This window comes from Grampus griseus (genome assembly GCF_964374135.1).
Source record: "Grampus griseus genome assembly, chromosome: X".
In the NCBI taxonomy this organism is placed as follows: Eukaryota; Metazoa; Chordata; class Mammalia; order Artiodactyla; family Delphinidae; genus Grampus; species Grampus griseus.
The window spans coordinates 36,039,374-36,065,803 of NC_138999.1; the positions used below are offsets into that span (position 1 = coordinate 36,039,374).

The 26,430-nt window shown below is 36.3% G+C and overlaps 1 protein-coding gene and 1 pseudogene across 3 annotated transcripts in view; one reads left to right on the forward strand and one right to left on the reverse strand.

Moving 5' to 3' along the window:
* The window catches only part of USP9X (ubiquitin specific peptidase 9 X-linked), a 126,190-nt gene that overhangs the window by 95,451 nt on the left and 4,309 nt on the right, over positions 1-26,430 (forward strand). For both annotated transcript variants that reach the window (XM_082680998.1, XM_082680999.1), the window contains exons 27-41: positions 1,188-1,296; positions 1,528-1,674; positions 2,483-2,629; positions 3,377-3,599; positions 6,096-6,316; positions 8,843-9,033; positions 12,582-12,755; positions 15,463-15,604; positions 16,848-17,601; positions 17,993-18,116; positions 18,974-19,199; positions 19,721-19,850; positions 22,505-22,690; positions 23,161-23,381; positions 23,611-23,699. In XM_082680998.1, the coding sequence (XP_082537124.1) occupies positions 1,188-1,296; positions 1,528-1,674; positions 2,483-2,629; positions 3,377-3,599; positions 6,096-6,316; positions 8,843-9,033; positions 12,582-12,755; positions 15,463-15,604; positions 16,848-17,601; positions 17,993-18,116; positions 18,974-19,199; positions 19,721-19,850; positions 22,505-22,690; positions 23,161-23,381; positions 23,611-23,699 (3,084 nt within the window). The remainder of the gene's footprint in view (positions 1-1,187; positions 1,297-1,527; positions 1,675-2,482; positions 2,630-3,376; positions 3,600-6,095; positions 6,317-8,842; positions 9,034-12,581; positions 12,756-15,462; positions 15,605-16,847; positions 17,602-17,992; positions 18,117-18,973; positions 19,200-19,720; positions 19,851-22,504; positions 22,691-23,160; positions 23,382-23,610; positions 23,700-26,430) is intronic.
* On the reverse strand, positions 4,651-5,782 carry LOC309839422 (large ribosomal subunit protein eL33-like; annotated as a pseudogene). Its single transcript has 2 exons — positions 5,776-5,782; positions 4,651-4,993 (listed from the first exon to the last, which is right to left on the reverse strand). The product of its transcript is annotated as a large ribosomal subunit protein eL33-like (transcript).

Below are 26,430 nucleotides of genomic sequence, written 5' to 3' on the forward strand. Positions count from 1 at the left end.
CAACAAAACCAAGTACTCCTGATGTCAGTTTATTTGAATTCCACCAAACTTAACCCACAAAGCTTCTAAAGGTCCCTATGGTTTATAGGACCATGTACAGGTTTCAGAAACCTAAAACATATCCAGGAGGGAGGCTAGTACACAGAATGTATACTGTCAAGTTCTTACATTGAACTAAAAATTTGTTTCTAAGCTGTCTATCAGCTAGCACATTGCCAGAAACAGTTATTCACCGAATGTAGTTTGTACGATAGACAAATGCTTCGTTAGCAGATACTTTTTGAGCATCTTCCATATGTCAGATGTTGTTCTAGGTTCTTCAACAAAGCAAAGCCCTGCCCTGAAAGAGCTTACTTTCTAATGGAGACAGACCTCCATCTTGTAAACAAACAGTATTTATACATCTGGTAACTGGTTCTTAGCACCTGTTATATGCCAGACATCATTTTTCATTCTGGAGGCACAGTAATAAACTAGATGATGTCTTTGCCCTCTTGGAGCATTTATTCTGGTGAGATCTGTATAGTATACATATTTTTTAAGAGACCCATGATGCTCAGGTAAAATTCCCAGTACTGTGACCACAGACAAGTTTTTCCCATGGGTAATCATAGAATATTGTATAATACGGTGGTTCTCAATCTTTAGCACATGTTAGAATCGCTTGAAGGCTTTATTAAAACGCAGGTTGCTGGGGCCTGAGAAATTGCATTTTTAACAAGTTCTCAGATGCTGCTGATCTGGGTAACATGCTTTGGGAATCACTAGTATAATATCAGGGACATCTGCAGCAACATCCTTATTGTGTAATTGTAACAGAATTTCTACAGAGTTGTTCGCTCCAGAGCACAATGGAATAATTCTATGGAATGCCCAAAAGATGCTTAAGGCTTACTGTACAACTCTTGTACCTAGAGGAACATTTCCAGCCTGTTCCAAGAAAGGGGTGTTAGAAGGTATCCCTTAAACTCTTCAGTGACGATTTGAGGTTTTAGTTCTTGACACACAGCCTAAGTTCATCTGTTAAACGTTGCTGCTTAAAGGGATGTTACGTATTCTTGTATTTTTACTTTTAATTTACTTACCCCTTAACACCCCACCCCCACCCCGAGAGACAGCATTGGAATCTTTTTTTTTCTTTTTCTAAATGAAGATAATATATTAAATGTGAAACATTTTTATTTCAGAACTGTTCGCCAGGTGGCACAGGAGCAGTTCTTTTTAATGTGCACCAGATGTTGCATGGGACACAGGCCTTTACTCTTCTTCATTACTCTGCTCTTCACCGTTTTGGGGGTGAGACATTTGTTAATATACTTATCATTGTGATTCATTCTTGTACATGGAACAGTCAAGAATTCATGGTTTTAGCTTGTATTAAAGTTGGAGCAGTCTATATTTATTTTAAAAATATTAGTAATTTCCCATCCTATGTTAGTCTATTAACTCTAGTTAATTCTGGGTTTTTAAAAAGTGGATTCTGAACATGGACATGTAAATTCATATTATTCTACTTTATTGTTTCAGAGCACAGCCAGAGAGAGAGCTAAACATTCAGGCGACTACTTTATTCTTTTAAGGCACCTTCTTAATTATGCTTACAATAGTAATATTAATATACCCAATGCTGAAGTTCTTCTCAATAATGAAATTGATTGGCTTAAAAGAATTAGGGTAAGTTGCATTTAATACTGTGTTTATCGTCAATAAATAAGATATTTTATTAATAGTTTATAGTTTTGAGCATTTTGGTTAAATGAAAAACAACAAAGAGTAATAAAAGGACCAAAGAATATACTCTGTGTTGGTGGATATTACTAACTCATGATTCCCAGAATGAATGCGTAAGTAGTTTTGTCAAATGCCTTGCTTTAAGACTTGAGACACTGATATTCAGCTTCTTCCATTTTCAGATGGGCCCGTTTTGCAAATTTTCATTTTAAAAAGTATTCTTGGATTGTTTTCATCAAAAAATGAGTCTGATAGACTAGCACTTAATTTAACTTTTGATCTTAACACCTGATACTTTTTACTTAGAGTTGTACGAGAATTTATTTCTGAAGACATTGGTATCTTTTTTTTTTTTTTTTTTTTTTTTTTTGCGGTTCACGGGCCTCTCACTGTTGTGGCCTCTCCCGTTGTGGAGCACAGGCTCCGGACGCACAGGCCCAGTGGCCTTGGCTCACGGGCCTAGCCGCTCTGCGGCATGTGGGATCTTCCCGGACCGGGGCATGAACCTGTGTCCTCTGCATCAGCAGGCGGACTCTCAACCACTGCGCCACCAGGGAAGCCCAGATTGGTATCTTTTAGCCTTCAGATTAGCATTTCTTCTAGTTTGTAAAGCCTACTTCTAGAAAGTTCTGAAGAGAAAAAATCTCTTAGAATGGAAAGGTTTGAAGGAATTGCCTCTGTCTAGCTCAGTCTTGTTCTGACATCTCACCGCCCTTTTGTAAGTTAGGCATTTGATATTTTTCTTTGGCAGGATGATGTTAAAAGAACAGGTGAAACGGGTGTTGAAGAGACAATCTTGGAAGGCCACCTTGGAGTAACAAAAGAGTTACTGGCCTTTCAAACTCCTGAGAAAAAATATCATATTGGTTGTGAAAAAGGAGGTGCTAATCTCATTAAGGTAATTTCTGTCGGCTTGGTCCTAAGCTATGTATCATTAACATTCTACATGTTCATTAGCAAATCTGTCTGGTTAATTTATGGTATCATGTCTTGGGTGTGTTTTCTTGATCATTTCTCTTTTCTACTTTTAAAGAATATAGAGGTAACAGTAACTTTTAAAATATCGTTTCTAAATTTTGTACATGAATAAAATTTCAGTACTGTGTGAAGTAAGCAAGCACTATTTAATTTTTCTGTTTAGAAAATCTGAACTTTTTACTTCATCAGACTATTCAGAATGAGACAGACTTCTATTATGTAAGACTGTGCATATTTACCATGTTTCTTTGATGAGTTTTTTCACATAACGTGGTAACTCGAGGAAACAAAAAGTATCATTTTAGGACATTTCATTTTTATTCAAGATGAGCTTTGGTATACATGTGATTAAAAGAGTAAATTTACTTAATGTGAATTTTTGTTAAGTGCTACAGTCAACTCATTCTTGATGAGTTTTTAACCTGAGAAATTGGGTTTGTTTGTTAATTGTAGTAAATAGTGTTTTGAAGTGGGATCTTTTTATTAGAAAATCTAAGTTTTCTGAAATGTAATGAAATCTTGAATTCTGACAATTAATTTAACATTATTTCCTTCCAAGAGACATTTCTTTCTTTAAAAAAAAATACATACGCATATAAAACTTTACATGTATTTTTATATAAATATGTATCATTGCTAATACATAATCTGTTTTTCACCTTTGTAGGAATTAATTGATGATTTCATCTTCCCTGCATCCAATGTTTACCTACGGTATATGAGAAATGGAGAACTGCCAGCTGAACAGGCTATTCCAGTCTGTAGTTCACCAGCTACCATTAATGCAGGCTTTGAGTTACTTGTAGCATTAGCTGTTGGCTGTGTGAGGAACCTCAAACAGATAGTAGATTCTTTGACTGAAATGTATTACATTGGCACAGCAATAACTAGTAAGTATTTTAAAATACAAAGTTCTGATGACAGTTCTCTAATGTGTTCAAATTCTGTTTTCCTTTTTTTTTTTTTTTTTTTTTTTGGTGGTACCAGTACACGGGCCTCTCACTGTTGTGGCCCTCTCCCGTTGCGGAGCACAGGCTCCGGACGCACAGGCTCAGCGGCCATGGCTCACGGGCCCAGCCGCTCCACGGCATGTGGGATCTTCCCGGACCGGGGCACAAACCTGTGTCCCCTGCATCGGCAGGAGGACTCTCAACCACTGCGCCACCAGGGAAGCCCTGTTTTCCTTCTAGTAAACATCTGCAACTCATGTTTTCCTTTCAGCAACTAGTATAACGTTTAAGACCATTACAAGCAATGAGTCTTAATGTAGAAAAGTTTTCAGATGTTTGTTAAATGTCTTCCTGTAAGTGGTACAAGTATTGAGCAACAAAATAAATTTCATTTCAGTCAAATCTGGACTGAAATCTAAACTCCAGAATAATAAACAGTCAAAATAAATTTCAGAGTTCAAACTTAAAAATTCAAATTACGTGCATTGGAAAACCTTTCAGGCCCTCACTTTAGAAGCTCTTTAATGTTATTTTCATATGAGTTCTAAGAAAATCTGGTTTTAAAGAGAAGAATGTGAGAAGATAATATTTTAGTGCCCTTGGTCCTCAGCTAATGCTCACATGAAGCCCATGAAACAGACTGTAGACTGTAGATCTTACTGATACAGAACCGAAGCTCAAAAGGGATGAGGGCAATATAAAATGACTGAGACAGCAGAAATAAGAAAGCAGACCACAGTGGAGGCTCTTCTGTTTTAGGAGAAAACCATTTATCTACAAAGCTTAAGAATATAATTGATTATGGTAAGTTTTTAAGAACATGTCAAATTGTTTTTTGATATATTTTAGAATATAAGGACTTTTTAACATTTTAGGAGATTCTGATTAAAGTTCTTAAAACGTTAGACAGTTATTCTATCAAGTTTGTATATAGTAGGGTGGGGGGTTTTGTTTGTTTTTAAACAAATCCACAGTTTTATTTATTTAATTTTCATAAGTTTAAACCCTCAAGGGGGTACAGCAGCACACAGATTCTGTGGCCAGTGGCCTTAGCAGGAAGGTTGCTTTGGAATTTGACAGGAACCCAAGCCACTGTTTCCATGAGCACAAGTTACCTTTCCCCAGATTCTTCTGGTTTTGTTCAGTTTGCCACCAGGAGTCACTGTTGTTCTTTGCTTTGTACACATGAGCATGTCTCTTGCCCAAGTAGAATTCAGTTTCATCTTGGGCATAAACACCTTCAGTTTTAAGAAGAGGAACCCTCTGGTTTCACAGGACCCTGCTTATAGCCAGCAAAAATAGAGCCTTGGACCACAGCCTTCCAGACCTATTTGCTGTTTTAGAAGTCCTGTTCCCAGTGCTCCTCCACAGGCTCCAAGACGGCAGAAAGAGAAAGGCCGCTTGTTTTTAAGTAGTACATTTGTGTGGTAACAATTTCAACTACCAGAGAAGGATGTATTCTAAAACATTTTTCCTGCCCATTCCATTCCCCTGGTCCCCTTCAATAGCTGTAACCGTTAGCTTCAGTTCATGTCTATCCTCCCAGAATCTCTGAGTATGCAAAATCCACATACAAAATCTTTTTTTGTTTGTTTAGTTTTTTAACCACAGATTGGTGTGGAGTGCACAGTGTTCTTCACTTTGTTTTCCCCTTAATATATCTGTGATCATTTCCTATCAACACATAAATATTTATCTAAATCCGTTTATTAGCTATATACCTTTCTACCTTTCAGTTCAATATACTATATAATTTATTTAATTGGTCTTATACGTGATGATGTTTACATTGTTTCCAGGTTTATACTAGGTAGAGGGATATAGGCAGTGATTTACAGTTCTCACAGAACTCAAATCCACTATCTCGTTTGCTCCTCAAAATAACATGGTGATTATAGGCAAAGCACGTCTTACTACATTTATTAAGAAGGAAACAGAGGCTTGCCTGAAGATGAAAGAGTTGGTAAGCATCAGAACCTGGATGTGAACCCAGGTGATATCTTAGGATTATTTAAAACTTAGTAAGCTATCATATGTTGATATATTTGTATAACATTTCATGCCAGAAGGAGTTTGAAGGCACTTGAAAAAAACATATAAAAGTAGAAGAAGTTACAGTTCATAATGACTAAATTATAATAAAGTTAAAAGTAAAGTTAACATGTAGAAATTAGCCTTGTATCATCTTGTGAGACTGCCATAGAAGCAACATTAGATAAAGCATGGGTTCATAGATGGTGGGGTAAGAATCTATATAGTGGTATGTGTTGCTGTGTATCTTCAATTTGTTGAGGGTGAAATGCATACCTAGAGCACTATTTCAGGTGGCTATAGGAGTAGTGGAATTGTTGGTAATGTTAATTTATCAGCTTAATAAAGTCTAAAGTGGGCAAAATGTTTTTATTTGTGCTGCAAGAATCTTTTGTCTTCTCTCAGCTTGTGAAGCACTTACTGAGTGGGAATATCTGCCACCTGTTGGACCCCGCCCACCAAAAGGATTTGTGGGGCTGAAAAACGCTGGGGCTACTTGTTATATGAATTCTGTGATTCAGCAACTCTACATGATTCCGTCCATTAGGAATGGTATTCTCGCAATTGAAGGCACAGGTAGCGATGTAGATGATGATATGTCTGGGGATGAGAAGCAGGACAACGAGGTAAATTTTATTTAGCATTTTTGTTTTCTGTGTTTGAAGTTCTGATACGAGATACTGTTGTTCTCTCTTAGAAAGCGTTAGACTTTTCACTGGACCTGTTGGCAAATATTTGAAAATAAAGCTAGAATCTCCTGGCACAGACTGCTACCTCGACATAGTGCTCACTACCTAACAGACTTGCAACTACAGTTAATGTTTATGATAGTTTATACGTTTTAACACAACAGTTAATGTACTCGCTTTTGGGGGTTTGGTATAATTTAGAGTTTGTATAATGATAAGAATCTTCATTTTTAGTAATAGTCTAAATTATATTTTTACTTTTCTATTTGATATTTTAATTATGTATCTCCATTTATTTATGCCAAGATATGTGCTATGCCAGTTTCATTGTCTGTGTTTACTTTTAGATTACTTTTGCATTTCTCCCAGATCATAACTATTTTTGCTTAGGAAACAAACTTCTACTTGTGACAAAATTTAGGCTCCTACCAAGTATCCAATGCAGAATAAAGCTGTGAAAAAATTAGGTTGTAGTGGTGGATCAGAGTTGACATAACTATGGCATCGTTCTTTAAAGAAGAGACTATGGCCAGACTTAAGCTGTGGTCATGTTTGTGTCCACGCTGTATTTCTTTGTTTTTATTTGACCTTTTCCTACTCATGGTGTTGTGTTGGTGAGAGCTGAAGAGAGAAGCCAGAGCATGCTCTGATTGTAGTAAATATCTTAAATGGTTCTTTTCTCATTCCCTCTCTTCAGTCACCGAACTATTTGCTCTGAGGTAGTTTATCACTTACAGGGAGGGCTTCTGAAACATACACTAGACCCCAACTCTTCCCTAGGTCTGCTGAACTGCATCATCCAGGGTTTGGGGTCTGAGCATTTTTACTTTTTTAAGAAGTTTCATAGGCATTGCTCACACCATATACCTGGTTAAGAACCACTGCTCTGGGTGAAAATTGGAGTTCAGATTCTAGTTCTGTGATTCATCACATCTCTAGGTTGTTGAGTTAAGCACAGTAGAGATAGCTAATTGTACCAGCAGACAAAGTATGATACAGTTCAAATAAGGTATCTCAACTTTGCTCTCATGGTACCCTCTGCTCTGTGTTGTCTCAGCACCCCATTGCACTGTTTTTTGCCTGTGTGCTTTTTTCCTTCCCTAGACTAAGTTTCTCGTGGGCAGGGACTGGACATTGTCTATTTCTACATCCGCGTCCCACACAGAGTTCTGCAGCCACCATTCTCTTTCCATCTCTATAAATTTGACTATTCTAGGTACCTCATATAAGTGGAATCACACCGTATTTGTTTTTTTGTGACTGGCTTGTTTGATTTAACGTAACGACCATTTCATAGCATGTGTCAGAATTTCCTTTCTTTTAAAGGCTGAATAACATTCCTTTGAATGTATATACCACATTTTGTTTATCCATTTATTCATCAGTGGACATTTGGGTTGCTTCCACCTTTTTGTGGGCGGTGGTGCACACGGCGTGGCCTGCGGGATCTTAGTTCCCGACCAGAGATCGAACCCGCTTCCCTTGCATTGGGAGCATGGAGTCTTAACCACTGGACCGCCAGGGAAGTCCCTGATTCCACCTTTTGGTGGAATTCAAAATTGTGAATAATGCTGCTCTGAACATGGGTGTACAAATATCTCTTCAGGACCTTTCTTGCAGTTCTTTTGGGTGTTTTACCCAGAAGTGGAATTGCTGGATCATTTTATAGTTTTATTTTTAATTTTTTTTAGGAACTGTTTTCTACAGTGGCTGCACCATTTTACATTTCCCACCAACAGTGTGCAAGGGTTCCAATTTCTTTGCACAGAACTTTTTCATTTTCACGAGGTCCAGTATGTCTCTGTTCTTTCGTTGCCTGTGCATTTGGTGTCATATCCGATAAATCATTGTCAAATCCAGTGTCGTGAAGTTTTTGCTCTATGTTTTAGGAGTTTCATAGTTTTAGCTCTTACATTCAAATCTTTGATCTGTATTGAGTAAATTTTTGTGTATAGTGTTAGGGAAAAGTCCAACCTTATTCCTTTGCATATGGATATCTAGTTTTTCCAACTAATCTTAATATGTATATTGTATTGAATGTTTACAAGTCTGAGCACTCTATATACATTGTCTCATATAATTCTCACAACAGCTACATGAAGAATGTGTTAACCCATTTACACATGAGGCACTTAATTGCTCAAAGTTACTTAGCTTATAAGTAGCAAAGCCTGCATTTGTATCCAGTTCAGTCTAAGTTAATCACTCTACTGTATTTTGCTATATTACCTACCTCTACGATACTTAGTGAGGGTTATTCCTTTATGACAACTCTTATGTGAAAGGGGTGGGGATATAAACACTGATACTGTAAACTAAAATTTATAAATTGAAAGTTAAGTGCTTTGGAAATAAATAGAAGTACAGGTGATTTGTTCACTAATCGTATAGCATTTGTCTCAACATATTTTTACTATACTTTGAAGTTAGGTTAGCTCATTAATGATAACTTTTGGTTTCTAGAGCAATGTTGATCCCAGAGATGATGTATTTGGATACCCTCAACAGTTTGAAGAGAAACCAGCATTAAGTAAAACAGAAGATAGGAAAGAGTACAATATTGGTGTTCTAAGACACCTTCAAGTCATCTTTGGTCATTTAGCTGCTTCTCGACTACAGTACTATGTGCCCAGAGGATTTTGGAAACAGTTCAGGTAAACTATGGATGAATAGTAATTGGGATACTGCTTAAACCTTTATGACTATCTCATGACACTAACATTAAACTTATAAAACCTATACTGGAAGGCACTTTTATGTTTAGTATTTAAGCAGTAGTAATAATCAAACTTTACTTCGTAGTTAGGTTTGTTTTCTCATTGTCCCCAAAGGAGGTAGAAAGTGTCATAGTAAGAGGCAGCATTCTTTAGTCTCTTCAGATGTTAATAATTTTTTATTTTGAAAGCTTCTAATATTTACATAAGTAGGGAGAAGAGTATAAACTCTTATGTATTCATCACTCAACTTCAACAGTTGTCAACTCATGGCCAATCTTATTTAATCTACACTGCCATCTACTTTTTAGATTGTTTTGAAGCAAATACATAATTTCATCCATAAATGTGTCAGTGTGTATCTCTAACGTCTTTTTTATAACATGACCATGATACTATTACCATGTCTTATAAAAATTCCTTAATATCCTTGTCAATGTCTGATTTTACCCAATTACCTCATAACTTTTTTACTATAAATTTTTTGAAATCATGATCCAAGTGAAGTCCGTATGCTGCAGATGTTGACATGACTCTTTAGTCTCTTCTAATCTTTTTTCACCCTTGTAGTTATTTGTTGGGGAGAAAAAAAAAAGTAGTTAGCTCTGTAAATTTTCCCATCTGGATTTTATTGATGGGATCCTTGTGGTGGTTTCTGTTTTCCTCAGTCCCCTGTATGTCACATAAATAGGTAGTGAGATCTAGAGGCTTGATCAAATTCAGGTGTGATTTTTCTTTTTTTTGGAGCAGATAGACAAGACTTGCTTCATAGGTGATAACGATGACCTCAGTGAGAAGTACATAATGTCTGTCTGTCTCTGTCTTATAACAGCCATTGATCATCATTGCCTAAATGCAGCATTTCATGAGGATTACAAAATGGCAACATTCTAATTTTATCATTCTTCCATTTTTTAGCTAGAGGAGATCTATAAAGGAAAACTTCCCCATAGCAACTCTTTGGCTATTCTAATGTACAATTTTATAGGAAAGGTGCGATAAATACATTGGGTTTTGTTGTTGTTAATTTTTTAAAAATCTTCGATTATGTCTTGATCTTATTTCTCTGGCTTCATTTATTTCATTTGTTTTTTTTTATCATCACCTATCATGTCGTGCACTGTGCTAAAATACTGTAGCACAACCACATATCTGTACTGTGTATGAGAATGCTATAATCCTTCATAGCATTGGGTTTTTTAAATACTACTACTTTTTTTTTTTTTTTTCCTGTTTTTTGGCCACACTGCACGCTTGTGGGATCTTAGTTCCCCAACCAGGGATTGAACCTGAGCCCTTTGCAGTGAAAGCACAGAGTCCTAACCACTGGACCACCAGGAGATTCCCTTAAATAATACTCCTTAGAATCCCTTCAAGGTATCTCCCAGACAGCTGAGAGCAGGGGAAGCAAAGGGTCACCTGACACTGCCGCTCTTGTCCACCTTCCCTGCTTCAATCAGAGCAGCTCCCCTTTTGCCTACAAGGATACTACTTAGATTTCTTTTGAAACCACTGCTTTATAATACAATGACTCACCGTATAAATTCCTCTAACTAGGCCCCCTACTTAATCCATACTTATTGGCTTGCATGCACCACCCTCCTTCCCAGCTCTGCTTTTGCTCTTTTGGTCCCATCACCTCTCAGCACCTCTCATCTTCCTTTCTGACTATTCCCGTTCTCATTCTTTCTCTAGCTTGTCTCGTCTCTGCCATAAGGCTTTTAGCATTTCTGTTCTTCCTCTTCCAGATTACTCTCAAGCTTTTTGAGCTTTTGTCTTAAAATTTGTCATTCAGTTATAGTTATTGCTTATCTTATAGTGCCCTTGCATTTTTGACTTCTCAATTAATTACTCCCTATGCTAGTGGAGCTCGCAGTTTGTCTAGACTAGCACTTTTGGATTATCCACACTTTAGACACATAATATACTCTATACATAGTATACTCTAGATATATATGTGGGTTAGTTAACCACATTTCCCACCCCCGATTTTTTATATTGAAGAATTTCAAACCAACAGAAAAGGTAAAGTAGTATAATAATCACCTTTATGATATATACTCTTTACCCAGATTTACCAATTGTTAACATTTTGCCATATTTGCTTATGTGTATACTTGGGTTTTGGTTTTTGTTTGTTTTTTCTAAACGAGTTGATAGTTGCAAATATGACACTTTAACTCCCCTGCATGCTTCAAAATGTATCCTCTAAGAATAAGGACATTTTCCTATGTAATGTTTAATACAGTTATCACATGCATGAAATTTAATATTTAGTAACGCCTGATATTCAGCAATATGTATTTCCATTTCCCCAAAATATTCTTTCTTTTTTTTTTTTTTTTTCCAATTCCAGACTGGTATCCTAGAAGGAATCACAAGAATTTGGTTGTTACCTCTTTAGTCTTCTCTAAAATAATCTCCCTAACTTGTCATGACCTTTATGGTACTTCCTTGATTTGTATGATTATTTCCCCATGATTAGATTCAGGTTAAACTTTTTGGCAAGAAAACTACATAGGTGATGTTATTATATGCTTCTCATTGCATTCAGAGGCACATGGTATCAGTTTATCTGATTATTGGTGATGTTAGCTTTGATCCCTTGGTGTCTTAACAAATCTCTCCATTGTAAAATAGCTTTTAACAAGTGATATATTTGATTGCTAACTCGCTATATGCAAATTTAACAGCTGAAATATAATTAGGGTGAGATTATTTGCTACATAGTAAAAGTGTTACAAAGGAATTTATTAAAAGACAGTTCCTCTTGCATACTTAAAATAAATTTGTCGTCTCTGTTGCTTGAATGAATTCACTTATATTCTCAATGTATATTACGCTATAAATACAAAATTAGATGTCATAGTTTCCAGCAGTGCCTAGGTTTTATTAGTATCACTTCTCATTTTATCATTCACATAATTGATATTTTCTTTTCTCAGGATTGATTTACCTAATTTAAATCCTCAGATTATTCAAAAGAGATGAACTGTAAAACAAGTCAAACCTTTCTCTTTTCGATCAGAAAAGTCAATTTAATTAAGAGTAAATATTATCTTTGCACTGTATCTGTAACCCAAAATTTAAGCAAAATGAAAGAAATGAAGTAGTAATTATCTGCGTAAGAGTGAGATCAGCCACCCAATTTTAACAGCGTCTTCAGTTGGATTCAAAATGCATGCTTATACTATATTACCTACAGAAACCATCCTTCCTGGAGCTATACTGTGCATCCAGCCACACCAGTAGTTTCATGGTATTTCTTCCCCACTGAAGTACCACTTTTACTATGAATCTCACTTTCTTCCCCACAGCAATCGATACATAAATGGCATTTGTTTTTTTCTACTTCCTGTAGTTGAGGAATAAAATCTCAGTTTTTGTGGTGTCATTTGTGGTTGTATTGCTTTTTTCCTGAAAAATATATTGTATATATTGTTTTGGGAGTGTCGCACATTATATATTTTACTCCATTCATTTCTTAGGCTTTGGGGTGAGCCTGTTAATCTTCGTGAACAACATGATGCTTTAGAATTTTTTAATTCATTGGTGGATAGTTTAGATGAAGCTTTGAAAGCCTTAGGACACCCAGCTATGCTAAGTAAAGTTTTAGGAGGTTCCTTTGCTGATCAGAAGATTTGCCAAGGCTGCCCACATAGGTAAGTGCTAATTTCATACTTAAAGTGTATGTTGTACTGTTTATTTTTACTATTAGTTATGTACAAAAGTGAAGTACGCTACCGATTACTAAATACCTGAGGCTGGATGAATTACATATTGCGCATACCTTACTACTGTGGGGGGGTTTTGTTTGTTTTCTCATTTTATTACAGTGAAGTTTAAGAGTACAGAAAAGTCTCATGAACTTTATGGGTCTGTTTGTTTTTGTCAAATAATATTTGGTTCCTTTAACTACACCTAAGCTCTTACTATTTCATACTCTTACATGTTCTTATGTATGATCATGCCTAAGAAAATAAAATGGCATTTTGCATTGCTACAGGTATTACTTATGAATTTGCCCTTTATCTTAGAATTAAAATAGTTACAATATTGTAAATATGTTAAGTTTAGAAGATAACAGGCATGGAGCACTATTTCCTATACAAATGAAATGCTGACTTTTTGAAAATAGCATTGATTAACTGTCATTGTCTTTAAGGTATGTTTCCCACACAAAATCTTTATAGCAAAATCGACTAAACAAATTGGGTTTCGGTTTTTTTTGGTTTTTGGTTTTCTTAAAGGGGAAGTTGATTAAAGGCTCTTATTGAAAATAGTTAAATAACTATTAAAGTTCATTACTGATAGATACACGTTTATGCCTATTGTATGGAAGTTTTACTTTGGAACTTCTCTTGTATGTTGTCAATTAATGTTGGTTTGAAATCCCTTCTCACCAGACAATCACAGTAGGATAGTATCTTCTGCAAGTCTAAACAGCATTATATACAGTCATAGGTTGTGTGTGTATGTGCTTTATTTTTGAACACAGGGAAAATGATTGAGGGAGTGCTAATACTATATGTAAATGCTAAACTACTCTTTCTGGATAAGGCCATAAAATTGTTTGCATAGACTGGGCAACTTTTTTTTTTTTAATGTCTTTATTGGAGTATAATTGCTTTACAATGGTGTGTTAGTTTCTGCTGTATAACAAAGTAAATCAGCTATACGTATACATATATCCCCATATCCCCTCCCTCTTGCGTCTCCCTCCCACCTTCCCTATCCCACCCCCCTAGGTGGTCACAAAGCACGGAGCTGATCTCCCTGTGCTATGCGGCTGCTTCCCACTAGCTATCTGTTTTACATTTGGTAGTGTATATATGTCCATGCCACTCTCACTTCGTCCCAGCTTACCCTTCCGCCTCCCCGTGTCCTCAAGTCCATTCTCTAGTAGGTCTGTGTCTTTATTCCTGTCTTGAGACTGGGCAACTTTTGATCCTTTTGAAAGACCTTGTGCATTAGGTGGACAATAAAATTGTTATTTTCACCTCCTGTTTTTAATTACTGATAAAAATTAAGTTTTCTGGTCATCTGTTCTGGTCAGTTTTTCTTGGTTTGTTTTAGACAGTTTTCAAAATTATTTGGAAATTATTGATTTCCTTTGCCAAGTGAAAATGTCCAGAGAGCATGATCTTAAGTAAAATCCCTAAAGTTCAAATACCTATTCCACAACTAAATTAGTCTTGTTATATGCTGGAAGGTTACATAAAGGGTCCTGAGACAATCTGTTTTAGGGTATTTACTTATCAAGAGCAGAGGTTAACAAACTATGGACCATAGGTCAAATCCAGCCCTGCATCTGTTTTTGTAAAGTTTTATTGGAACATACCCACTCCTTTACTTACTGTCTGACCGCTTTCACTATAACAGCAGAGTTGAGTAGTTGCCATAGGGACCTCATGGCCCCAAAAAGCCTGTAATATTTACTATCTGGCCTTTTACAGAAAAACTTTGCTGACTTCTCAGCTTCAAATGTCCTTGTTTTTAACTGGAATCATAAAATCTAATTTCTCTTTTCTCTTCTATGGGCTGTTCCCCAGTTATAGTAACAGTTTGCTTAATACTTCATATTCCATTCATGTCACTTATAAATGCCTTTATTTGTGTACCTTTTTCCCCTAACTAAATTGAAAAGCCCTAAATATGAGGAACTGTCTTAAACATTGACTATCCCACAGGGCTTTAAACATGGTAGGCACTCAGTGTATTTGTTGAGTGAATGAATTTAATGGTTGAGAATGAATTCCTCACATCCCATGTTCTAAATGCATGAATATGTCTCACCAGAAATCTGAAAATTCCTTTGGTAGAAAATTGCCACAAGGTGGGATTGTGGCTCCTATTCAGATTGCTTATCTCGTATTCATTTGTGTGTTTAAACTTGTGCTTTAGTAAGGTTTCCATTAGAGAAGAGGAGAAACATTTAAAAATTCAGCTCATTAATAGATCTAAATAGATGATGGTGGAAGCAGCATGGTAGACTATAAAGAGATTGAGCTGTGAAACCAGACAGACCTAGCTTGAAAACACCATTTCACCTAGTAATCTTGACCAAATTCACATTCTGAATCCCACTTCCCTCATTTCTGACGTGGAGATGGTGATAGAGAAATATTTGTCATGAAGACAAAGCACCTGTTGTATGTAGTGTGTAAGCAACCTAATGTATGCCCAGCAGAGGATAAGTGACCCATAAATGGTAACTCATTTATTTATTGGTAACATTTTATGACTTAATGGGTTTTGTGTTATGTTATAAAAATTGCAAAAGTAGTTTTCATTGAGTCCATAACTAAATAAGATGTTTAGAAAACTAAGGAATAAATTCTCTGATCATTTCTTAAATAATATCTTTAGATACGAGTGTGAAGAATCTTTTACGACTTTGAATGTAGACATTAGAAATCACCAAAATCTTCTTGATTCTTTGGAACAATATGTCAAAGGAGATTTATTAGAAGGTGCAAATGCTTATCATTGTGAAAAATGCAATAAAAAGGTATGAATTGCCCAGTTCTGTTTAAAATAATTATGATTACATTTAATGGGTTTGGAAGAATGGTTGTTTTTGTTTGTTCTCAAAATTCACCCTCTTTATTCCCTACCCTGCTTTGTTATAGTGGTAACAGAGAGGTAGTTAAGATAACTGACTTAAAGGTCTGTCAGGTAAAGATGATTGAGAGAAAGGTCTGTCAGGTAAAGGCAATTGAGAGAAAATAGTGCCAGAAGGGCTAGGGAAAACAGGTAAAGATAAGAGTGACTCACTTTAGAGGTCATAGTAGCTTAATATCAGTCTCTTGTCTGAGTTACACAGGCACTTTTCATCCATATTCAACCAACCTGCCCTTGAACTCCTCGAAGCTACAGAGCTCATAGAGGAAAACACTTCTCTCATGTCCAGAGTTGCTACCCAAGACCAAGAAGTTTGCTGAAGCCAAACCGTTAATTACTTTAGCCACAAAAGATTTCTTCTACCACCTGTGTTTTTTAAACCACTTGGATCAGATTTTTAGACTTACTTGATTGGTTTTTGCCTGTGGGCATTTAACAGTTCTTTAGGAGAGACAATTTACGCATACATATGGTAAATAATGTGTATCTTTCTGGGCTCCCAAGCCCTCTCACCTGTAAGTCACCTGTATTGTTTTGACGTTACATACCACTTAGAGAGGTATTAAAATCTAGAGGTTGAGATCATGAGCTGTAAAGCCATACTCCCTGCCGCTCACAGCTCTAAGACTTGAGGCAAGTTATCTCTTACTACTCCTAATTCTCATCCTTAAGTTTCAGGGTTGGGAGCGTTGGGAGGATTAAACATGTTACTACTTGGACAGCACTTAGCATCATATAACTTGGTACCTAATTGCCCAATAAATATTAGCTGCTACTATTATATTTCTGTAGTTTGCTCACAGCAAACTTCATTAAAATAACAGTAAATATCAAACAAGTAATAATGGTTAGATAGCACTTCCAATATAGAAATCAGACAGCGAATAATGTCTATATCACTAATTTTTGCAAGTTGTAGCAAAAGGCATCAGCTACTTCGTATTAGTTTTAGTGAACATTTTAAAAATATCAACTGACAGAAATGCTCTGATTATGTTCATTATCATGTATTTGTTTATACTTAAAATTTCAGATTAATCCTGAGAATTTAATAGTAGAGTTTTAAATTTTGTGGGTTTTTTGCAGTGGATTATAAGAGAACATCTAGTAATTTGCTCTGTTCATTTTAGGTTGATACTGTAAAGCGCTTGCTTATTAAAAAATTACCTCCTGTTCTCGCTATCCAACTAAAACGATTCGACTATGACTGGGAAAGAGAATGTGCAATCAAGTTTAATGATTATTTTGAATTTCCTCGCGAACTGGACATGGAACCTTACACAGTTGCCGGTGTTGCAAAGCTGGAAGGAGATAACGTAAACCCAGAGAGTCAGTTGATACAACAGAATGAGCAGTCTGACAGTGAGCCAGCAGGAAGCACGAAATACAGACTTGTGGGGGTGCTTGTACACAGTGGTCAGGCGAGCGGGGGACATTACTACTCTTACATCATTCAAAGGAACGGAGGAGATGGCGAGAGAAATCGCTGGTATAAATTTGATGATGGAGATGTAACTGAATGTAAAATGGATGACGATGAAGAAATGAAAAACCAGTGTTTTGGTGGAGAGTACATGGGAGAAGTATTTGATCACATGATGAAGCGCATGTCATACAGGCGCCAGAAAAGGTGGTGGAATGCTTATATACTTTTTTATGAACGATTGGACACAATAGACCAAGGTGATGAGTTGATAAGGTATATATCAGAGCTTGCTATCACCACAAGACCGCATCAGATTATTATGCCATCAGCCATTGAGAGAAGTGTGCGGAAACAGAATGTGCAGTTCATGCATAACCGAATGCAGTACAGTATGGAATATTTTCAGTTTATGAAAAAACTGCTTACATGTAATGGTGTTTACTTAAATCCTCCTCCAGGTAAGTATCAAGAATTTAGCTTCTTAGTAAGAAAGCATACCTCTTCTTTTACTTGCAGGGTTTCTTAGCAGGCATCAACATGTTTGTTTTCTTTCTTTTTGGTTGTTCTAAAGTCATGTTTCAGATGACTGTTACCTTTGAGTGGTATATATTGTCTTGCCATTTAGAGACAGAGGAGCTTTTGTTTGCTACAACAGTTTGGTTTTTTTACTCAAGCATTAGTTGAAGGGTGCTTTACTGAACTACTAAGAATTATTTCATAAGTAGCCCAGGGGTTTTAACATAGTACTTGGAAAATTGTTGATAATGCAGATTTGTTTTTTGAAAATGAAAATGGGGTTTGAGCACAGAAATTTGTTTGACTATTTTTTAATCTACATTTTATTTTTAGGGCAAGATCACCTGTTGCCTGAAGCAGAAGAAATCACTATGATTAGTATTCAGCTTGCTGCTAGGTTCCTCTTTACCACAGGATTTCACACCAAGAAAGTAGTCCGTGGCTCTGCCAGTGATTGGTATCATTGCTTTGAATTTTCATTCCTATTATTACTGGCATTTAGTTTGGTTCTTTAATATACTGCTTTATTTTTCCCAAGCCATGATAATTTCATTTCAGATTTGGAATGCAGAATTTAAAAAATCTTGGTAGCGATAGTGAGAGAAATCATATTTAAATAATTACTGAGTGGTGGGATGAATTGGGAGATTGGGATTGACATATATACATTAATATGTATAAAATAGATAACTAATAAGAACCTGTATAAAAAATAAATTTTAAAAAATACTGAGATTAAATACCACCTTTTATTATTCAGAAGTTGGCTTCTGCTTCTGTTACCTTGTGTCATATTTTTGACATCTCTGTACAAAACATTACAGGGTGATACTTAAAAGTCTAAGCTATCTAATCACAAAAATATTAACATTTTAGCTTCCCTAGATTAAATTCAGCCATAGATTAAAAAGGTAGAAACTTAAAATGAGTTTAAGTTTCTAATTGTATAAATTTAGAGGCCATTATAATACCTCGATTTAACAATATTTACTTACTATTCTAGTAGTAAGATGTTAAGGGAATGGGGATTATTGTTTTGTCATTGAACCTAGGAAGAGTTTGGTCATGGATTTGTAGAGGACTGTATAAGTTTTCGTCTATTTATTTTGTCACTCTGTGAGAATAGACCAAGTCATAGTATTTATCTTTTTAATATTAGTACTAGAAGCTACCATTGCTGGTTCTCTCCCTCCAGTAGTAAAAGAAGTTCTTTGATTTTTTTTTTTTGGTTTGGTTCCTAGAGACCCATCCCTATACTATAGGAAACATGTTACTGAATCGATATTCATAGATTTTTGTTTGGTTTTGTCTTAGGTATGATGCATTATGTATTCTCCTTCGTCACAGCAAGAATGTACGTTTTTGGTTTGCTCACAATGTCCTTTTTAATGTTTCAAATCGCTTCTCTGAATACCTTCTGGAGTGCCCTAGTGCAGAAGTGAGAGGTGCATTTGCAAAACTTATAGTTTTTATTGCACATTTTTCCTTGCAAGATGGGCCATGTCCTTCACCTTTTGCATCTCCAGGACCTTCTAGTCAGGTAATTGCCCAGTTAACAGAAATAAGTTCTGTTTCCTGGAAGTTGAAGTCACAAATATATGTGCATCTGTTTGATATATTTACCTAACAAACGTGCATGAGCACGTAATAACCAGATAGTCCGATAACTCAATGTTTATATGAGTTCCATTAAAAGTACTTCCCAGCAGTGAATAGTGACTATTGGCTCTTTAAAACATAGCGGAATTTTCTGTTAATTCAGTTACATTCAGTGGCTTAGTTATACACTTAACTGTTACATAAATTGTATATAAATTTAAATGGACTTCCATTTGTTAAAGCTTAGAACAGTATGAAGCCTCTATAATGAAATCTACATTGGATCTTCATCCCCTTTCCTAAAAAGCAACCCTTTTTAATCATTTCTTGTGTGATCAGTCCTTCCAGAAATTTCTGCCTATATTTAACATGTATATGTGCATGTCCCTTTTTCATGCAAAGAGAATTATATCGTACCTGCACCTTGTTGCTGAAAAACAACCAATGTTTTATCCTTTACAGGCTTATGACAACTTAAGCCTGAGTGATCACTTACTAAGAGCAGTACTAAATCTACTGAGAAGAGAAGTTTCAGAGCATGGGCGTCATTTACAGCAGTATTTCAACCTGTTTGTAATGTATGCCAATTTAGGTAAGAATTTAAGTTTTCATAATTCTCTTTTAATGTATTAAGTAATGAAGTCATGTAAGTCACATGATGAAATATAACCTGGTCTAAAATAGAAACAGTGTTCCATAAAACCTATTGTGAATTTTATTTGAAACTTTTTTTTTTTACACTGCACTTTTCACCTTGTACTTTATCATTATTTATGCATGTGTCTTATCTCTGCACCAGACACAGGTCAAAATCTGTATCTTAATCATATTTTTATCTCCTAAAGTAGTGGTGCTAGACCTTTTTTTTTCTTAAATACTGATGCCTAGGCCCCATCCCAAACCAACTGAATAAGAATTCTCAGAGCTAACACAAGGAATCCACATTTTCAAAAGGTCCCAGATGGATGTGTAATACTCACCAAGTTTGGGTAAAGGACTTAGTCTGTACGTAAGTTTTTGTTGACGTAAACTAAATTAAAATCGGGGATAATATAAATATTCACTTAAATTACCTGTTATTTATGTTAAGTTCTAAACCCAAACATCCCTGTCATTCCAGGTTTTTTGTGCATGAACTTACCAATCGCCAGTTGATCCATGGCCCTTTTAACATAAGCAACATTCTACTTTGCGTTTGTTGTCTTTTCCCTTACCTTCCCATACTGGAGATGCTTGCATATTTGTAGTTGAAAAGAATATTTACGCAAACAAGCATAAGGGGAATCTGTATTTCACACTTAGAAATGCCAAATCTTAGGTATTTATAAAAATCTCACTCTGTTCAACTCCCTTTTTAGGTATTCCCTGTTCAGAAAACATGCATCGTCGGTCCATAATCTAATCTAATTAAAATTTCCCTGCTAAAAGCAAACATGGGTCTATAAACTTTAATACGAAATCCTTAGGACCAGATAGATATGCTTTGTGGTTCAGACTGTTTGGTTTTAAGAAAGGTAAAATAGCCCATATGCCCTGAATTATGTAACATCCCTAGAGCAGGGTCTGAAACAGCACTTTGTAATCATACACGTGAATATTCACACTGAGAGGGGATGATTGAAGACTGTGCATAGCCTCTTGTCAGTTCAGGCCAGATTTTCACAGCAAGTTTATGAATGAACTTTGTTTATATTGATGTTAAGAGCTGTTTGAATCTCAGGATTTCAGATAAGGGATTTGTGGACGGACCTGTATTTATTATACTTCTTGGAACATGGCAATAAATAAGACACCTATTTTCTAATGGAGTATAGAAGCAAATTAAAAGGTACTTGCCATAAAATATGTTTGTGGCTATAATGGGGAAAATACAAAGTGCTATGGAAGTACATCATAGGGGGAGTGTGGGGGACTTAGTGGGGAAGATGTGGGAATTGGTCGGTTGAGTTTTTCCATCCAGAGTGAACAGCAGGTGCAGAGACTTGGAATAAACTCAGCATGGCTCATTGGAGGAAATGAAAGTTATTCAGTCTGACTAGAATTGATGTAATACGGGGATGGCAGGAGTGGTGAGCAGAATTTTCTAATTGTGCTATTCTGTCAAGCCTTGTGAGAGATTCTGGACTTTATCCTGAGAGCATTGATGAGCCATTGTAGAGTTTTGAATAGACATGGCTTCTAGAAAGATCCAGGCTGCAGTGTGGAATGGATTATTGGGGAGTAAGACCAGAGATTGTTAAAGTAATTTATAGATAGAAAATCGTTGTGGCTTATACTGAGGAACTGGCAGTGAGCGGGATACAAGTAGTCAGATCCTGGTGCTTTTTATTGGAGATAAGGACAGTAGGATTTGGTGATTGGATATTCAGGGAAGGGGAACACGGAAGAGATGTTAAGAATGATGCCCAGGATTCCAACTTGACAAACTGAGCAGGAAGTAGTGCCATGTACTTAGAAGGGAAACACAGGAGGAAGAACGTGGACAGGGAATTTGAGTCTTTGTGACACCCAAATAGAGATGTCCAGTAGAGCGGTGATCTATTTGTCTGGAAATATTTTGGGATCAGCTGAATGAAAATAGCTGGAACTTGAAGCCATTAGAGTGGGTTTGATCGTCCAGGGAAGGCATATGGTGTGAGAAGATAGCCTGACGTGGGAACTTTGAGGACCATCACTTTTGAAGACAGGAAGGAGGACTCACAAATAAGAAGAAGAGGTAGAAGGAAAATAAGACAGGAACCCAAGAAAGGAAATGGTTATGGTTTGAGAACTATTCCTTAGCTTTAAACCAGAAAAGGGGGCAGAAGCCAAATAGGCATGGGTTGAGGACTGGGAAGACGAGAAAGTAGAGGGAACAAGTTTAGGCGTCAAGAAGCTTGGCTGAGGAAGAAAGGCAGTTCATAAAAGAATTCTTATTTCTCAGTTTTCGTCATTCACCTAATGATGAGGATTGCAGACTAGGCAGTTCCCGAGACTCCCCAGGCCATAGAAGGTGTTTCTCTTCCTTATGCCCAGTAGGATTGGAATGTCATAGTCACCGTTTAACCATTTCAGTACTTAAATCCAGTTACACTAACTCAGTAGATTTTTGGTTCTGATTAAATAATACTCTGAATGCTAAGTAAAAGTGATCTTCTGATCATAAAAGTTGTAGAAAAATATTTTATTATGAAGCCCTTCCGTCCCAGTTCTTTCCTCTCATATAATTCTTCCCCTCTCTTCTTGCTTCTCCCTTCTTTATTGTAGGTGTGGCGGAGAAGACACAGCTTCTGAAATTGAGTGTACCTGCTACCTTTATGCTTGTGTCTTTAGATGAAGGTCCAGGTCCTCCAATCAAGTATCAGTATGCTGAATTAGGCAAATTATACTCAGTAGTGTCACAGCTAATCCGATGCTGCAATGTCTCATCAAGAATGCAGTCTTCAATCAACGGTAAAGTCAAATACTCCATTCTTTACATTGGTTTTAAAGTACTGCTGGCCATATATAGTACCTGATTCAAAGTAATTCCAAAGATATTTAAAAATAAAACGAGAGTCTGAAAGTCCATGCTTTGGAATATTTTATAATATTTTGAGTCCTGCACCTTTTTCTCATATTTAAAGGGAATCTTTCTGTCTACTTGCTACTGAGGTTGGTACCTTGTTTATGAAGTAGTTTTAAGAATTAACTTTTATATAAAGAAAACGCCAGTGTTGGCATTTCAATTTTATATTTTATCATCTTGATATATGTGATCATTATAATGCTTAATATTACTTTCTTTGTTGTACTCAGGAAACTTGATTTAAAATATTATTTTCATAAAATAAAAAATTCATAAGCTATTTTCTGTGGTGAAAGCTGAGTATTATTGTAGAGAAGCCGATTAGTTTTTCATTGATGACAAATCTGTATTCTAGGTAATCCTCCTCTTCCCAATCCTTTTGGTGATCCTAATTTATCACAACCTATAATGCCAATTCAGCAGAATGTGGCAGACATTTTATTTGTGAGGACAAGTTATGTGAAGAAAATCATTGAGGACTGCAGTAACTCAGAGGAAACCGTCAAATTGCTTCGTTTTTGCTGCTGGGAGAATCCTCAGTTCTCATCTACTGTCCTCAGTGAACTTCTCTGGCAGGTTAAAGGAAAATATACATTCATATGTCTCTATAATTTGATTTGTTATTCCTTTATTTTATATTTTTATTTTTTTAATAGTTTTTTTAATATAATTGACTTTACAATTATATTAGTTTTAGGTGTGCAACATAGTGATTTGATATTTTTATACATTACACATTACAAAAGGATCACCACTGTTGCTGCTTTAAAATAAGTTCTTCACCATGTCTTACCTGTTTTTAAAGGTTGCATATTCCTATACTTATGAACTCCGGCCCTATTTGGATCTGCTTTTGCAAATCTTACTGATTGAGGACTCCTGGCAGACTCACAGGTAGATACCCTTTTTTGTTCCTTGCCCAACTTTTAGAGTAACTGAAATTACCAGTCGGCACATATTTTTTTTTTTACCTCTTGAATATCTAATAAATGTATCTTAAACAAAACATAAGACAAGAATGAATAAAAAGGTCCCCCCTTCCTCACAGTTTTATTTCATTTTTTACTTTTTGCTCTCATTGCCCAAGCTGCATACTTAATATACTAACCTTTTTCTTTCAATTGTTGTTGTGTTTTATGTTTGGGGGGATTTTTTTGTAAATGTTTCAATTTCATTAATGATGCTCTAGGGTTATTTTAGGATTAGATTACGTTAGTTTTAGAATTACATGAGATAACATTTGGTTATCTAAATATAGTACCTTCAGTAGGTACTGTCAGTTCCCGTTATTCATGGTAGTTACGGTCTGAAAGTCACTGTGAACACTGAATGAGCAAATACTAAATCATTGCTCCTGGGGGAAAAACAGGGTTAGGTTCTTGCCAGGCTCTGGTTACTTTTTTTTTTTTTTTTTTATGGTACGCGGGCTCCGGATGTGCAGGCTCAGCGGCCATGGCTCACGGGCCCCGCCGCTCCGCGGCATGTGGGATCCTCCCAGACTGGGGCACGAACCCGCGTCCCCCGCATCGGCAGGCGGACCCTCAACCACTGCGCCACCAGGGAAGCCCTGGTTACTTTTTTTTTTCGACCAATCAATACATAACCTTTTTTTAATGTGTGTTTCTGTTTAAAGACACCTTATTTAATATATATTGCTGACTTATTAACGTTGAATTCACAATAAATCGGGTCTGAACAAAGCTTATCTGACACATATTTTCTCTGCAAAGCACATCACAGCCTTCTTGGGCTTAGAGAACATTAGACAGCACTTCAGCACTACACTTTTTTTTTTTTTTTTTTTTTTTTTTTTGGTGGTACACGGGCCTCTCACCGCTGCGGCCCCTCCCGCTGCGGAGCACAGGCTCCGGACACGCAGGCTCAGCGGCCACGGCCCACGGGCCCAGCTGCTCCACAGCATGCGGGATCCTCCCAGACCGGGGCACGAACCCGCGTCCCCCGCATTGGCAGGCGGACCCTCAACCACTGTGCCACCAGGGAAGCCCAGCACTAAACATTTGAGGCCCTTTCTAAACAGTGAGATCAACACAAAGCACAAAAATGTGAAAAGCTGTCACTGAAATAGATAGGAAAAAGGATACTTGTTTACAGTATGAGCTAAAACAAGGCCGAATATCACTTCGTTCCACTTCAGATGGGAACGTGTGTTGGGCAACTCAGATGTTTTTGCTACTCTGCATGTGACTGCAATTGCAGAGAGTTGATTTTTACCATTACAGATAAAGTTTAGCAAGTAGGCAAAACTGCAGATATGGAATCCGTGAATAAATGAGCATGAACCATAACTAGTTTTTCAGTATACGTACGTGAGGTTTAGGAGTTAGCAATTTTTTATTTATTTTTAATTTTATTATTTAATTTTTAAATTTTATTTTTAATATTTATTAATTTAGGACTAAGGTTATCCAACTTAGCTGTCCCTTAAGCTTCCTCCAGAATTCCTCTTTTTACGTAAAAGCTTAATACATTATCCTTAATCCCAAGAGCAATACAGATGATGATGAACTGTGGAATTAGTTGGCAACTTTGCCAGATTTTATAACTTCCCTCCCTACATGGACAATAGTGTAAGAGTTTATGTTGGGAAACAATTGACAATCTATATAACAGACTGCCTCCTGTCTGTCAGTGTAATAATTAAAACAGAAACCTAGGACTTCCCTGGCAGTCCAGTGGTTCCATTACAGGGGACAAGGGTTCAGTCCTTGGTCGGGGAACTAAGATCCCACATGCTGCACAGCATGGCCACACAAAAAATAAATGAATAAATACATTCATACATACATACCTACAAGTTTTATAACAACAAAATGCTTAAAGAGAAATTAAAATCTTGAGTCTTAGTGGGGATTGCAAATGCCAGAATTCATGAAATAATATTTTCAAATTATTCACCAGAATTACCATCATAGATTTCCAACAGTTGAATTAATATTGTAAAAATAGCATTAAACCAGAAATCAATTTTCATTAAACACAAAATTTAGTAGTTCTAAAACTATAGCTGCTTATTTTGCATACTACCAGTATTCTTCTCAATATGATCAAAGGATCTGAAACTTAAGAGTTGGTTGAAATGGAATCTAACTTTTCATTATTTTCTTTTGAAAATATTGTAAGCATTTATAGCTTTAAGCCAATTAGCCACATCTTAGTTCTCTTGTTTCATTAGAGCAAGTAATAATGCTAAAGGCATGTGTGCCGGATTAAACATGGGAATTTGACTTTTGTGTAATGATAAGATTGTTGTTATGAGTCCCTGGCACCAAGCTTGAAAATAATTTTCTCATAGTGGGCTTTTTAGGTCATTTAGTAAGCAGTGTATATTTATGGAGCATCTCCCGTGGGCCTGGCACAGTTAAGCATTGGGGAACAAGGGAGGGAAAGGTAATATTGATAAAAACGGCATTTGAAAGCAGTTGATTCATTATCACTTGACAAAACTGAAGGTAAAAACAGAATATACACTGCAGTGTTTCAGATTAAATAGCAGGAAGCCTGTACATGGTTGATTGTGTGGTCTGAAATGATTAAACTTTGCAAAATTACAAAGTCATGATTTCCAAACAAAACAGATTTTATAAATGCATGTAATACAAAAAAA